The 16116-nt window shown below is 41.5% G+C and overlaps 1 protein-coding gene across 1 annotated transcript in view; it reads left to right on the top strand.

Moving 5' to 3' along the window:
* Window positions 1–15082, top strand: part of nell2a (neural EGFL like 2a) — a 71325-nt gene extending 56243 nt beyond the window's left edge. The window contains exons 16-20 of the mRNA XM_054620256.1: window positions 4812–4952; window positions 6279–6472; window positions 9376–9552; window positions 12688–12912; window positions 14408–15082. Coding sequence (XP_054476231.1) covers window positions 4812–4952; window positions 6279–6472; window positions 9376–9552; window positions 12688–12912; window positions 14408–14449 — 779 coding nt within the window. The 3' untranslated portion in view covers window positions 14450–15082. The remainder of the gene's footprint in view (window positions 1–4811; window positions 4953–6278; window positions 6473–9375; window positions 9553–12687; window positions 12913–14407) is intronic.
* Window positions 15083–16116: the final 1034 nt, after the last annotated feature.

Genomic DNA, 16116 nt, shown 5'->3' with positions numbered 1-16116 from the left:
GGCGCCACGCACTCCACTCTCACGCGCAGGTAGTGAATATTTAAAACCATATTAATTTTTTGCGCCCCCTTGACAGCTCCCATGATGCATCGCTGCTGCTCTCCCTCTCTCCCTCCTCTTGCTCCACAATTTACCCACATGGCCTGGGGGCCCTGTGACCGTTGAAGCTCAAGCGGCTTGTTTAAGCATAGTGATTATGTATTCATTATTTATTTAGAGATGGCCTAACAAAGCCCTCACTCCATCACCCTTAATTATTGTGTCTTAATTAGGCCGAGCTAATGGTCGGAGCTGTCGTGGAGCTGAGCGCAACCTGCTGCTTCTACCTAAATGACACATCTCCCAGGGATAGCTCGCTGCTGTAGTTGCCACACTGGACACTGGACAGCTACATTTCTTTAAAGGCCAATGGAAATCAAATTGGTATTTTCTTGCGGCATACAGAGCTGCTCTGTTAATTACATGTCTGCTTCCTTTGGAGAAAAAAATCAGTATCCCAGAGTGAAAATTTTAGTTTTTTCGCTCATATACTACCAGTTTCTCTGTCTGTGGGTAAATTCTGCACTGCTAACATAATTTTGCAGGCTTGATAGCTAATTAGCCAGGCCACTGTAGGACATTAAGTGTAAATGTGAGAGAAATTGGTTTTGTAATTGGAAACTGGTTCTCTAGGTGCTTCTCAATAGGCCCCTGTCCAACTGAACAAAAAAAAAACATTAATATCTTTCCTTTGTCTTTAGTGGGAAAGGTTACAATCGGTATTAATTCCCAGGACTGACTCTGCAATATTCACAGGTATTTAACGGCTCCAGCTCCGATCTGCAGTGATGAAAAACGCAACATCCGGTTGGACAAGCTCATTTTCTACTATTTCCCGGCGCCATCTCTGCCACAAATTTCGTCAATCTCCATCCAAGCAGTGTTTGAAATATTGTTCCAAATTCATCAGCACTAAGTTTGAAGAGAGACTGAATAAGTATCAGATATAAAAAAAAAGAAGTAAACAGCACAAGTTTGTTTATGTTTTCTTGGTGCTCCTGTTGGCCCAGCTGTCAATAAAAACACATGATCCATCCTCCCTCTCAGGGGCTTCGAGGTTAAAAGAGTATTTCTGATATATCTCTAAACAATGTTTTACTTTCCAAATAATTCAACAATCATGCTGAAATTCACTTTTACATGTTTTGCCTGCAAAGATCAGTTTATAAATGGTGATTTCATTTCAAGGGTGGAGGAATTTCACAGTGATACGCGTTCTGCATGCGCTTGCAGCTACCGATTGTTCACAAGGCTTGTTTCCAATTTGCCATGATTACTCATCCACTCTCCCACTCAAGTGCTTGCAGATATGGATTTGCGTTTCAGTGTCTGTTTCATCTTTAGGAACCCAGTGTGTAACTCCATTTGCCTCGGGTCTCAAGATGATTGATTGATTACTTGAGTTTCGCTCATTCTCTTAATGAAGACTGAGGACCAGTGACAATCACTCAATTACACTTTACTGTACATTAAAGAACAGGGATCAGGAATCCATTTCTTACCTTATCGCTGTGTCATGTACGTGCCGATAAAAGCTTTCTACACATTATTATCGACTTATAGGTTCTGCAGCCCATTCCTCAGCCGTCATTGTAAACGTGATCTCACATGACAAATTCAGCTAATTTTAAAATCCATTTATTGTCAAATGGCATCTGACTTTAGAGCAGGAGGGAAGGTTCAGTTAAGATCCAGAGATGTCTTTAAATAATGCCTGCTGGTGCTTATCAGGATTACCAGGTAGACCTCTATGGGAATGGAAATCAGTTTGAATTAGGTTTCTGTACGGGAGAAGTACGTGTGGTAGCGGTGACAGTGATGCAACACCGTAGAACTGCAACCGCAAACCCCCCACAGGGCTATCCGTCAGTCAGAGCAGGTGAAAGACATGGGGAGGGAAGCGACAATGGTGGGAGCAAGGAAAGAATGACGGGGTAAAAGCAGAGAAACTGCACCTATCCAGCGTCAGAATAGAAAGGGAGGACGAAGTGGAAAGGTTGGAGGGAGCAGGGACAATGAAAGGGAGGGATGAAGAGAAGAGGGAAGGCAAGACTAAACTCTAAACTCTGCCTTTTTTCTGCTCAAAGACACAGCAAACTGCAGCGATGTGGAAAGGTGATGACGAGGGCAATTTCGGTTTTTGCCTGAGCTTTGAGACAGAGATAGTGAAGAGAAAAAGGGAACGCATGGAGAGGCGAAGGCAGAGGATGAAGAAAGAGTAGGAGGAGGTGGTCGCGGCAGAGTGGCATAACAAGCCCAGGAGGGTGCAGAAAGACCGTCTGCTTGTTCCTCACTTTGTCCTCGGAGAGCTGCCTTAATAGAGCCCTTGTATCCGGGCTGCCAATCAGGATAACGAGAAGACTAACCGCAGTTTGTCTCATCGCCTTTCCTCCTCCTCCTCATCTAGCCCGTCCTCATCCTCCTCTCTTTGTGTAGGTTTCCACATCTTTCATAAGCAAGGTAACTCCAAAATAGCTGTTCTTCCGTGGCCTTGACCCCTCCAGGAGATGGATTCAGAAAAGCCAAATTTTATTTTCTTTGTATAGTCTTTTTTTTCTTTTTCTTCTAGAACAGAGAGAGGAAAAACATGACATGATTTAACAAGTGAAAAATATACTGCGCCACCCGCATGATTCCACTCATGATTCAGAGGAGACAGAGCTTTCAGGCAGCGCCCTCGTCTGATTGTCACTGTTGATGATATAATTACAATGATCTTCCATTATCCTTTTCGCCAGATGATAAAAGAAGAAGGCCATACTTTTGGAAGCATGTTGTGTCCTTGCTGTACCTCACACGTTTCTATCTTGTCAAGTCCAAGGTGCGACGACAGTGAGTTTCGTCATCCTAAAACGCCGCAGCACTTTAAGAGTTGATTTGACAGCAGGATGAGAAGCAGCGGCTTTTAATTGCAGCTGACAGTTTTGGCTCGGTAAAAAGAGAAAACGATGAATCTTTTGTCGAGGGTGTAACCCTCTGTTGTTATAGCTAGACAGTCAAGTTTTTAAAAACACCTGAATGAAACTGACTGAAAATAGCTATTTACATATTTTTAGACTCCCACCACCATCAGTGTTTGCTATAAATAGTATCCAACTGCTCAGTTTCATCCAGCCTTATGGGGGAGAAGAGGATGATCCAAACAAATTCAGCTTCATTTTTTTTTCTTTTGGTTTTTTTTATACCGGTAGACCTCATGCAGCTTTTCCCTTTAAAAGTTCCCTGCACTTTTATCCTACTCAAATACACAGGCAGCAAAGAGCATTGGATGTTCCTCTTCAGGAGTGGGGGAGAATTCATATTCCTTTTTTTAAGAGATAGGTAGTTAAGAGTATCTCATGATTTTTAAGCAGTGTCCTTTTAACCCAGCGTTGCTGACCTGAGGGGAGAGAACGAGGTGCTCTGCTCTCACCAAACTGATGTAATTAGTAAAATGTGAGCTTTTGCTTTAAAGTCTGCCACTTCAAAAGAGAGAGCTTTTTGAACCTGGCCAGTATGGAAAACAGGAAAAAAAAGAAAAAAGAAATATGCTGCAGGTTTCTAAGCAAACCTGCTTCTCAGACAAATGCGGGTCATTTTTTGAATAGATAGGGCCCTAATCTGCAGGACATTTCATCAACAGTTAATCTGCTGCAGAAATTCTATTAAAAGGCTGTGGGCTCATTAGCCAATAGATCTTAATCCCATTACTGCCTGGGCGGTGGGGGACCATGAGCCCGTCTGTCTGATGCTCATGGGGGATACTGTTGCAGGCAGTGGTGGAGAAGGTCAGACACGGCACACTGCCATTTTCATAATGAGAGCAGAGCATCATGCATCATGCACAATCATAAAAAAAACATCACAGACCATACAGACACATTTAATCACGGTGCATGTCTGGGCCTAACATATTTAGCCCGATTTATTTCCTCCCTCGTGTGGGCCTTGCCCTCAGTTTAATTAAATGTTAGCTGAAATATCAGAGTGATCCGTCCCTCTGTTTGTATTATGCTCATTGTTGGAAAATTATATTAGATTTGTTCTTGGTTGATGTTTGCAGAAAAGTTGCCCGCTCCCCTGTTGAAAGAAAAGGGTTGGATGTTGGCCTATTGTAAACAGAAACGGGGAGTTAGAGAGTAAAAAAGAAAAAGAAAAGGGAAAAAAACGACAGCGAGGAGAGCGTCAGAGCATGTAATCAAAGTCTTTTATTAAAGACAAGAGCTGAAGGAGGAGGCAGAGTCAAGGATATTTCTAAGTGGAGCCCAGTGAAAACAAACATGAGCTCCATCTATTGACAACCGCCCACAGGACGCGTTAGAAGCTGCGTTAAAGCCCTTTGATGAGCTTCTGTGCATGTCACCTCATATTAACTCCTAATGTCCAAGCAAAGTTCAATAAAAGTGTACACACACCTCAGGATTTGTTTGCCTGCATGTTTTGGAGGATTAGACTGTGTAGGATTTTCTTTTTTACTGGCATTTCAAAATGCAAGCCGGTTAAATCTCTGGCTTCTACGAATAGGCTTGTTATATTAGATTCATTCATTCCCTGCTATCTTTTATTGATACAGATGTCCTTCTCTGGCTATGCGACTGTGCTAGATCAATGAAGCCTACGGACTAGATTCACTCAAACACTATCCATGTTGTTATATCAATTATAAGTCAGTCAATGTTGAAAATGCCTACCAGGCAGTAATGTAGCTCAATAGCCCATTCACTGTTAAGAGCATATTTTGAATCCAACAAGACAGCTACTGTATATGGATGTCTTATTGTTCTTCTCTTCAGATATTGATGAGTGTGCGGACGGCTTTGTCGAGTGTGATAGCAAATCAACTTGTGTCAACTTGCCCGGCTGGTACCACTGTGAATGCCGTGATGGCTACCATGACAACGGCTTGTTTTCCGCCAGTGGGGAATCGTGCGTAGGTGAGTAGTCCAACTTTTACACACAAAGGTACAAAATGATGGTGAAAATGGTTTAATTTTTATCGGGTTTTTGGAATGCAGCTTGGATATATCAAAGGGAATCATTTGATTTTTCTGAGATTTTCTTTGAGTTCATCATGTGTAAAACATGACATTTTGTGAATGTTTCAAGCGATGAGGAAATTCTTTTTTATTTTCTTATTTTTTTCCAGGATAGTATATCCCCATACATGTTGATTATGTTTGAATTTTATTTATATTTTCTTGTGTTAAAGTTTACATTTTTTAAATGTCGCTTTGAACTTTTTAAGTTGTGATGCCAATTTGACGTAAAATCTTCAACATGACAATGTCACATCACCTCAGATTTAAGAGTTCTTACACTCAAACGAGGTTTAAATTCTGGTTCATAGTTTTAAGCATTGCAGGAATACGATCTTAAAGCTCCAGAATGGCACATTAGTAGAAAACACACAATCAATTTTCCATTGAATGGCCCCTGATTTAAGAACTCAGTCTCATCACAGATTAAAAGGTCTCCTCTTTGATTTCTTGATTCAGGGTTGACAGATTAGAGAAGCAAGCACTGAAAATAGTGTCTCTTAATTAGAAAGAACTTTGTTGAAGTATGAGTCACCCGCCAGCAAAAACTTTTTCTTTCATGAGATGTGTCGTTACACTCCTGTAAATAGTGGTATGATGGGATAGGTGTGTCATTATCAGTGTGTTTTCCTCTCAAAACGTCAGATTGCTTTTTTTTTGCAGACTGCTCATTTTCTCTAACATTCTCTCTGATACAGCCTGTCAGGAGAAGTGTCAGCTGTCAAAATGGAAACCCTCAATCTACGGCAACATTGAAGCATTGCCTGTAACAATAGTACTAGCGCTGCTCGACTCGTTGACCCCATCTTGCCTGTCAATTTGAGTTGGCAGAGGCAGGAAAAAAAGGCACATGAAAGGCACTATCCAAAAAAATAAATAAAAGAAAAACCTGCCCGGGCTTCACAAAGCAAAGTTATAATTTCACCAAAAGTAGGTTTCTGGGTTACATTAGATTTGAAAAATGTTGTACTGCTACATTTTTAAAGCCGCATTTGAGCTGCAACTTAAGGGTTCATAGAGCAGGTCATTGTCTAGGCCAAATATTTATTATGCTTTGAACCATTCTGTAACAGGACATGCTCTTTTACCTTGCCAACATGCTACTAGTGAAAATATTACTGAGCTTGTTATTAAAAAAAAATCCCCATTTCCACAGGCTATGCATAAACTGTGTAACCTGCACTGAGCATATGCATGATGTCATTTATTTAATGCTCCCCGTAGATATTAATGAATGCAAGACGGGGAGGAACACCTGTGCCAACGACACCGTGTGCTTCAACTTGGACGGAGGCTACGACTGCCGGTGCCCCCACGGGCACAACTGCACCGGTGACTGTATCCATGACAACAAGGTCAAGCACAGTGGGCAGATCTGGGTGCTGGACAGCGATAGGTGCTCCGTGTGCTCCTGCCAGGTAAGAAACAGACGGAGATGGACATGTAGATCACAGAGAGAGAAGAGACAGACAGAGAGAAGTCAAAGCAGAGGTAGATGGACTGACTGAATTAGACCAAGATGGACAAGTGGAAAGATGGATGAGATAAAAAAAGATTTGGAGGCCGATAGAAACAGAAGAAATGTGCCATGTGCCATAGAGAGTTGAGTAATGATGTTCCCTCTCTCTATCACTGCATGTGCACTCAACTGGTCTATGATTGAGTTTTCTGTTCTTTGTTTATCCTCCCTCTGCTATCCCAGTGTCTAAACAAAGAAAAACAAAGCAACTGTGAACCTGTTCTTGCCTATGAATGATGACGTCTCCCACAGTGCCAATCAGCAACAAAGTCACCTTGTTTTGTCCTGTAATCATACTGCTCCCCTTGAACCAATCCGTGGTATTTATAAAAAAAATGATTGAAGCACAGTGGTGAAATGGAAGAGATATTTTTTAATTAGACACGACGTGACTGTGCATGAAAGACCAATGTCATGCCACCTTTAGGTAAAAAGTATTAAAACCCAAAACAGTTGTGACAGTGAAGTAAAATTCTTCAGGAGCATCTCAGGTTCCAGTTTGCTGTTTCATTCACTTTGGTTATCTGGAAAAAGGTCTAAATTAAATGTATAAGGGGTCGTTCGTAGTGATGAACCCAGATGTAATTATTAACAACATGTTGGTTAGTGTCACTTCTATATACAGTGTCTTTCAACTCATGTTTTTGTTTCATGGCCACAGAAGGCAGCAGTTTTTAGCTAAACAGCTCGACCAACCCCACTGTACATACACTACCTTCCCAGCACCAAACAGGAGACAAAGTTAACAACTAAATGGAGCTTTTAGCAGTTGAAGAGCAGATATTTCTGATAGGAGCTGAGGGAGACCTAAAGAGAGCTAAAAACAGTGTAAACATTGGACTTCATTAGGTCATCAGAAGCACAACTCCAATTTAAGTTATAGAATCATAAATGAAGATAGGTCTTGTTGTACACTAAACACAGCTCTGGACTACCTTAACACTTCTGGTATTTATTTAAACAAATACACATTTAAACATTGATGTGTCATCAGGCGTGCTTATCTTTAGCTATTAAATGTAGCTTGTGACCCCTTAAGGCTGAGTCATTTTTGGTAATGTTAGAATGCAGTGATGTGATTAATCAAATGCTGCAAAAAATGAAAGACTGTCCTCGTCTACACCCCTTTGCCTTTTTTAAAACAAACAAATAAAATGTGTGGGCATGGAAAAGAGACAAAAAGTGTGTGCGGATGGAAACACTGGTACAACAAAAACCCCGATGTGACATCGCTGTTGACAATGACAGATGTGCTGTTTTGATGAGCAATTTCACTTAAGTACAGCATGAGCTATATGTAGTGATTTTTAAAGGTTTACCAGAGTGACTCAGGCTTTTCATGGAGCTACTTTGATTAATTTCTGACACCCCAGTGACAAGGAATCTGGAAACCTATATGTAGTGATTTTTAAAGGTTTACCAGAGTGACTCAGGCTTTTCATGGAGCTACTTTGATTAATTTCTGACACCCCAGTGACAAGAAATCTGGAAACCGTCGGTCCGAAACACTTATAGTCTATTTGGAACAATACTATAGTCCCAAATACACATTTTCTCTCCATGATTATAAGGTCATGGACCAGCCATACTTTGCATTTCAGCGTTTCACTCAACATTATGCTAAGTGTCTGGCAGTAGTGGAAGGTGATTATAGTGGATTAGTGTCGGTAGTGAATGATCAAGCAACAAATTATTCATTTGATTACAAAGGACCAGGGCAGAAATCGCTCCTTAATTAAATGAGTCATATTAATTGATTTGAGAGATTGAAGAGCTGCCTGTCAAAATTATTTGTATTGAGCGAATGATGAAGCAGAGGGATGAACACGATATTGTTTAGACGGACACAGCTGGATATGAGATGGAGAGCTGCCACTAATTGATGGGGGAAACCAAGGTCAAGCAACACAGAGGGGACAAAGACTGGGATGTGTCCAGACTGAGGTCGAGCAATATGCAAATAGTTAATTGTTTCAATCTGCTTGGAGCACCAGATGGGAGGGGGTTTAGCGCTCGAGTGCATCTATCAGCGGGGCAGCTAATTTCAAAAACATTTCAGAAATAAAACTACTTATATTTAATTGGCGTGAGGAACACAAATTACATAAACTCTATGTATCGCTTGCAGCTCCAGGGCAAGTGGTCCAGAATCCTACAGAAAAACTAGTGCACAAAATAGTATTCGGACACTGAAGAACCTGCAGGTATAAATTTGTCTCTCTCGCCTCTCATTTGCTGCCATCCCTCTTCTGTCAATAATCTCAGAAAGGCATGAAAATGCCAGAAAAAAATGTGCAGATTAATTTTCTGTCAATCAACGAATTGATCTATCAACGGATTTTTTTTTCATGTGTCTGGAACAAACATTGCTACGTTTATTTCCTCAGACAACTGTACATTAAAGTGGCAGCATCAGATGTGAGTGACAAAGGTAATGAGTTGAGTTCAGACCCGGAGCTGTTCTTGTATGTGGAAGGCACCTTAAATCACTGAGACAGCTAGACAGCCAAGTAACACTCCTTCAAACACCACACTGATGATCAGAAACTCACGGAGAACCACTGAGCTTCACTGATCATAAAATATATTTAAATCTTGTGTGTCTTTTTCCCTCAGACTGAAAAGACATAAAACAGAACCCACAAATCAGTTGCTAGGCTACCCAGCTTTTATTACAACATTTATTATCAGCATACATGTTTAACGATCCCGTCAAACAAACGGCCTTGTCTTTGCATGCGTGTATATATATATATGTGTGTGTGTTCACGTGATGTACGTGTTTGTACTCCCCGTCCAAAGGCAGGCCAAGTGATGTGCCGCAGGATGGTCTGCGACTGCGACAACCCCAACGCCGACCTGTTCTGCTGCCCCGAGTGCGACCCTCGACTGAGCAGCCAGTGTCTGCACCAGAACGGCGTGCTCACCTACGGCAGCGGGGACACATGGGTGGAGAACTGCCAGCAGTGCCAGTGCCTGGTAAGTAAGGCCGGGATGAATAAACCCCCACATGTTTTATAAAGCTTGCATTGCATTCATTTAGTCGATGCTTTTATCACGAGCAATTTGCGGTGACAGCCAAAACACCGTAAGCGTTCAGCGCTGTGCCACAGTGCCAATACAAGAAACAAAATAAATACTCCAGTCTCCATGGAAATGCTCACAAATTGTAGAGGCGCTATGTAAAGAAAAGTCAAAGAGAGATTTTCTGTGGCCACAGATAGGGAGTGATTAAGAGGTGAATAGGAAGGTTGCAGAGAGGAGTAAAAAAGAAGATTGCTTTTACAACTCGTGGAAAAGGATTGAGTGATTAGTGAGATTTTATTGAATTCAAAGGACCCCTCTGCACTGTTGTATGCTGTGATGGAATTATACATTTTTATTGAAGGACACTTCCAAGGTTGAGAGAACAGGAGAAAATGTGTGTGCCTGGAGAGTGGGAGGTGTGACACTTTGTCTCCTCTCTTTGAGAAGGTTATGTTGATTGACGAGGGTTTGCAGCAGGTGTGTGTGTTTGTGGTGTCGACGGTCCTCTACATGCAACCCTATTCCTCATACAAAACATGATAACATTGTGTTCATCGTATAAATCTTTCGCAGTAAGACATGTGCACTATTCTCTTTGTGGTCTTCTGCTGTGTCGACCTTTTCCGAGGTTTACACAGTGCTGCTGTTCAAACAACGGGGAGGCATTTCATAAGTGTTTCCCAGTAAACCTGACAGCAACAGTAAATCCTTCTACCTGTGATGCCTCTCTCTACCACATACCCATTATGCATATGAAATGCAAATGTCATCCTTTACGTTCTACCACACTGTCTTGCCTCCGCCACACTCTCGCTGTACCACACACCCACACTGGTGTCACTCCTTCTGTTCAGTGACTCACAAATCATCCTCACTGTGGAATCTCAGACAAGCACTTTACAACTCCTTTTTCTCCTTCCTATTTCTCCCCCTTTTGTTGCTATTAAAGATCCGCCATACTAGAGGATATAAGTTGGCTCCACTCTGATAGATTTATGGTCTGAGAAGCAACGCTAATGCCATTCCGCCCCCCCTCCCTTCTGCCATTATAATGCTGTCCTGATGCCCCGGACCCGAGGGTTGCGTTTTAGATTTCTTACAGCGAGCCATTATAGAAGAGCAGGGAAATCACTGCTCAGCTGAGAGGCAGCGGGGAAGCACAGTCGGCTGAAAATGGGCTCGCTCGGCTTCACTCTCGCTGAGGCTGTGCACTCTGTAGGCACTTATATATGTTGACACAAACAGACACAAACGCATTTGAGAAAGCAGGCGCACCGGTCTCGGCAGCAGAGCAAACGCGCACACATGCAGCATACAAACACGAGTGAGTACCTCGTATTCACCGGTTACGCACACATGTGGTCGATGTTTGAGAATGCAGCCACGCCCGTCACCACCACAACACATGCACGTGCTTTCATACATCCACGCATACACACAGTCGGGCATTAAAACACACTTGAATAAAGATGCACAGGAACTTAGAAGTAAATCAAAAGACCACCAGCCGCACGGTACAGAGAGCAGCATTTTGAAGGGGCGAAGCGAGAGGGCTGCTGTGCGATCCCGTACCGGGGCTCCAGTAGCGTGACAGGGACGTGAAATGAACCTTGAATGCTGCTACACTTAGCAGAGCCATGGCTGTCCAGGCTCAGCAGGGGCCTTAAAATACACAGTGACAGCAGCCAGATGGGCAAATCATTCTCCCAAGACCAAGATGCGAATCCTTCTCCGCTACCCGTGCAATCATTTGAAATCAGGAATATGGCCTTTGTAGAATGTGCAAACATGGGCCCCCTTGTGATTCCCTATCTTGTTAAATCACCAGCAGATCAAAGAAGCAAATTTCTTCCACCATAGGTTGCACTATAGGTCGGGGCGGATAAAAGGAAAGAGCGTGATTACATGCCGGCTGATTCCCAGGCAAATATAAATGTCACTAGTTTTAATCTACTGGAGGCATTTTGTTGCAACATAGTGAATCCTTACATCTGTCTAAGTAGAAGCAAAGAGATTAAATAACAGATACTATGCTCGCTGAATGCAAAGCCAGATCAAAATAAGAACCTTGTGAAATATCACAAATAGATCAAAGAAAAGCTTCGGTTCTAGGTTTATCAAATTTCCACGGCGCACCGCTCTGTGCGAAAGGAAAATAAGAGCTGATTGCAAAATCTCTTTCTCCTATGTGATCATAGGCCACATCTGCATAAACAGACAAAGATGATAATGTCCTTTTTCGCTGCGTGGGACAGATACCTGAGGCTACATTCAATCCCTCCCCCTGGCTACGAGCAAAGAGTGCCACTCGGGGGGATTTCCCTCTTCAAATGTTTACACACCACGCGGAGGCAGGGAGTGGGCATTAGCACCGCATGAGCCTTTGCCTTATAGCCGGGCCTAATTTACTACAACATTTCTAAAATGCTGAGCCATACGATTTCCAGTGATATTAAATATCCCCAGTGGGACCCTTGCATCAGGCCTCTTGTAACTTAATGTGTGTGTATGCCTTTTGTGTCTGCGTCTGTGCTTAAACATGTATAGTCTGAGCCCATATTTCATTTCCACAGTAGGTGTGGAGCAGAGGAGGCTCATGGATAGCAGTGTAAGCAGAAGTGGGTCAATCCAGAATGATGTAGTGTATAGTATTTAAGATGAATAAGGTCACATATATATTTTCTCAGGGCAATAAAGAAAATGGCAACGGGGAGGAATCCAATATCGCTCTCTGTGCTGAAAGTTTGCTGTGAGATTTAATATGGGAACAACAATGAGAGAGGAGGACGAGAACAAGTCAATTAAAAAGCTGGAGCATTTACTTTTACAGTCTGAAAAAAAAGAAAAAATGCTGACTGTGTTGGAAGATTGCTCTGCTCATCTATATTTTCTAGGTACCTTAACAACTTAGTATCAAGTGGAGACGCTCCCTCTAGCATGCAAATATACAGCGTCAGGAGAAATATGTGTATTTGCATGAATAACCTGTTTAAGGCTGGAAAATGCGATTTTTATTATTTTTGAACGGTTTCTCTTCTGCTTCATGTCTGTCTATCTTTCTCAAATTGTCTCCCTCCACCTCTACAGCAGGGGCAGGTGGACTGCTGGCCTCTGCCTTGCCCGCCCGTGGACTGCGAGTTTACCGTGGTGCCCGAGGGCGAGTGCTGTCCCCGCTGTGTCACCGACCCCTGCCAGGCAGACACCATCCGCAACGACATCACCAAGACGTGCACGGACGAGCACAACATCTCACGCTTCAGCGGCTCCTCCTGGATTAAACATGGCACAGAGTGCACCCTGTGCCAGTGCAAGGTAAGGCACCGAGCCCCGCGGGCAGCCCCCAAAACAGCAAATGATAGTTTGCCTAGTTCAGTGGCAGACGAGATACCCAAAGAATATGGTTTGGAAATTGAGAACCCTCTTTGTTTTGTCAGAGAAAGAAGAGTACACTGTGGTCCAGACTTTGTACTAGGGAGGCAGTTTGTGCATCTTTGAGACCTCATGACTGTATTTATTACACATGGGGGTAAATATGGCTGTAGGTGTTGATTAAGTTGTCTGTCTGCCAAATCTGATCTGCACATAAATCTTTGCAGGTAGCAACACATATCTGACCAAATTTCAAAGAGCAGTACAACAAAATAAAAATAAAAGTAAAGGAGGTTAATGAAATAAGTAACTCTCAATCTATTTTGTAGACCAAAAAATCAGTATTCATACTCAAAAAAAATGTTTTTTTGTTCGAAAGCACAATAAAGAGCAGAGAAAATAACAAATAAAAAGCGATGTTCCATATGAGAACTTTGCTTTCAAAAGTCGATATTATTAGGGAACAATTTATGGCCATTTTATAGGCAAGAATATTCAATCACTTTTCTTTGAATTTTTGTTTGAAATTTGTTCGGGGAAATGTGCATTTTCCCTTTCTTTGTCTGCTATATATGAAGCTACAGCTAGCAGCCAATTAGTTTAGCTTAGCATTAAAACTGGACTAGCCAAGCTCTGTCCAACATTAATAAAATCTGCCTGCTAGCACCTCTAAAGCTAACTTATTAACACGTTGTATCCTTCATTACTGTTAAAAATCTGTACAGAGCCTCAGATATTCTATCTAGAAAACTCAAACTTTCTCGGGGAGAAAATGCTTCTCTGCAGAAGTTTTTATTTTGGGACTTGTGACACAAAACAATCACTGGGAAAAGTAAACTATGCAGGCGAATATCCTCTTCATTAACAATTGTGAGCATAAATTGTTTGCCTCAGTTTTAGGACTAATCCACAAAGACTGACTCCCCTGCCGGAGTTTCTAGGATGGAATATTTTCTCTCTGCCTGCCAGACGAAGATGTCTACATCTTTCAAAAAGGATGACAGCCATTAAATATATGCTACCTTTCAAAAAATGTCAATTGAATTCAAATATATGAGAGTGGATTTATTATTTTTGAACAGGTCCAGTCAGTTTAATAGCACTCTGATTTGGTCAGTTCGATGATTAAGCACATACAGCGCTGTGCCTGAAAACCTTTAGCCATCCAGCGAGTTTATCTTTCCCCCTGGTTTAAAGCAAAATTATTCTGAGACCGTTCACGTTTGTATTCTCAGTAGAATAACTCCGCCTTGGATCAGTTGGTGCCGAAATGACACACAGAGGGATCTTAAATGCCAAACTGAATCTGTATGCTGCAGCATCGCCGCTACCTGAAAATATTAACCGTTGAGCTTCACAAGGACTTTGATGTGGTTAAAGTGTGACCATGATCCCTTCATGATGTTTATTTGCCTTCTCTCTCTCCTCTCACTTCCAGAACGGACACATCTGTTGCTCAGTGGACCCCATGTGCCTTTAGTCCCGGCAGACCTGAAGGCACCTGTACAGTGTTCTCCATGTAAAAACGAAGTAACACCACCCTTATGTCTCCTCACTGTCCTCCTCACAGGCGTAGGTCAGAGAGTGTTTGCATTGTTAGGATTTGATTTAGCCTGCTGGACCAGATGGATTGGGTTTACGAATCAATATCATTTATACTATGTCACATTGTCAAATACAGACAATTGTACAAATTTAACCTTCAGGTACTTTCTGATGATTTCTGCTTCTTCTTGTGTGCTCTACATTGTAAACCCCAGCCAACTGGTACCTCATGAACGTCAAGCAGTAAGAGTGTGTTTTTGCAAATACTCTGTGACCCTCGTCTGCCCCCTCAACTCCTCTTTATACCAAAAGCAGACCTATATCATACCAAACAGATGATGGACTACAGTTTCCTCCAACCCACTCTCTTTGTTCTGTCTCTCCACTTTAGAGTGAACCTTTAAGGATCACTGTTCCCCACTCTGCATCATCGCTACATAAACCTGTAAGATATTACTATTACTGGCATGACTGTGCTTGATGTCCCAAACATTTTTGCTGATTTCTAAATTCTCAGTGATGATACCTTAGATAGAGTAAAGGCAGTTAGCTTAAGGTTCCGTTGCCACATTTATGAATTGTCTATATTATGTGGTGCTTTGTAGCATTTTGTTCCATTTCTCTTTTTTTTTTGTAATTTTTTCTTTCCAAGCTTGTTATTGTGTAATAGTGAAATAAAGTATTTCCATTTACATTTAATTATTGTGTTTGGCTCATGTATGAGTGTGTTTTCATTGTGCTTAAAGACAACATTCAGTTGCTAGTTTATTAGGTACACCTAGCCAAAACAGAGGCAGTGTAATACAACAATTCCTACCTTTATGAAGATTATAACTTCCGTGTTTCTATTATTTTGTCCACTCCATTTATATCAATGAGGGGTGGCTAAATAAATCCTCTCTGTATAAAGCAATACAGTTCAACAGCACCACAAACTACATCCTCCAAAATGATAAAGTTTAATTAACAAAAAACAGTCAAAAGCATAACTAATTGGTGTATCAGCCCTCATTTAATTGGCTAGATGTATGAATATTTGGCTCCGTGGTCTTGCACACAGTTTTAATCAGGTTCGGGGTTCTACTCTAGGGCTTGTGTTATAAAGGGTAAGTTGTAAATAATGGCTTTATTAAAGTTTAAAACACTGTTTAGGAACACTTTTATGAAGATAAAATATATGACGGATTATCAAAGCCAAAGTCTTTGTAAAAGATAAAATAGTTTCAAAGTTTAGAATCGACTTTACAAACACCAACATACTGTAATCAAGCCCTTAAAATGAGAATATTTTGCCGACAACACCATATTAATTTTCTTTCATTTATCTTGTATAATATGTGAATAAATATATTCTATATTTGTGTTACCTTAAAATGTAACACGGCATTCCATAGATGTACATTGCTCATTGTTTGTTGAGATAATCTTAAATGGTTAAATAAATGATCAGTCAACTCAACGTTATTATATTATATTTATAAAGGAATACAAGTGCAATATACGTGTAGCTTTTGTGGCCTGACTCTTTGTACAGTATGTTTATGAAACTAGTCACTGTTTGGTTACACAACCGAGAGAAAAACCTGGATTGGATGGGTCAAT

Source organism: Anoplopoma fimbria, chromosome 19, assembly GCF_027596085.1.
Source record: "Anoplopoma fimbria isolate UVic2021 breed Golden Eagle Sablefish chromosome 19, Afim_UVic_2022, whole genome shotgun sequence".
NCBI classification, from domain to species: domain Eukaryota; kingdom Metazoa; phylum Chordata; class Actinopteri; order Perciformes; family Anoplopomatidae; genus Anoplopoma; species Anoplopoma fimbria.
The sequence above is the reverse complement of the archived record's forward strand: the minus strand, read 5'-3'. Positions and strand labels throughout refer to the sequence as shown.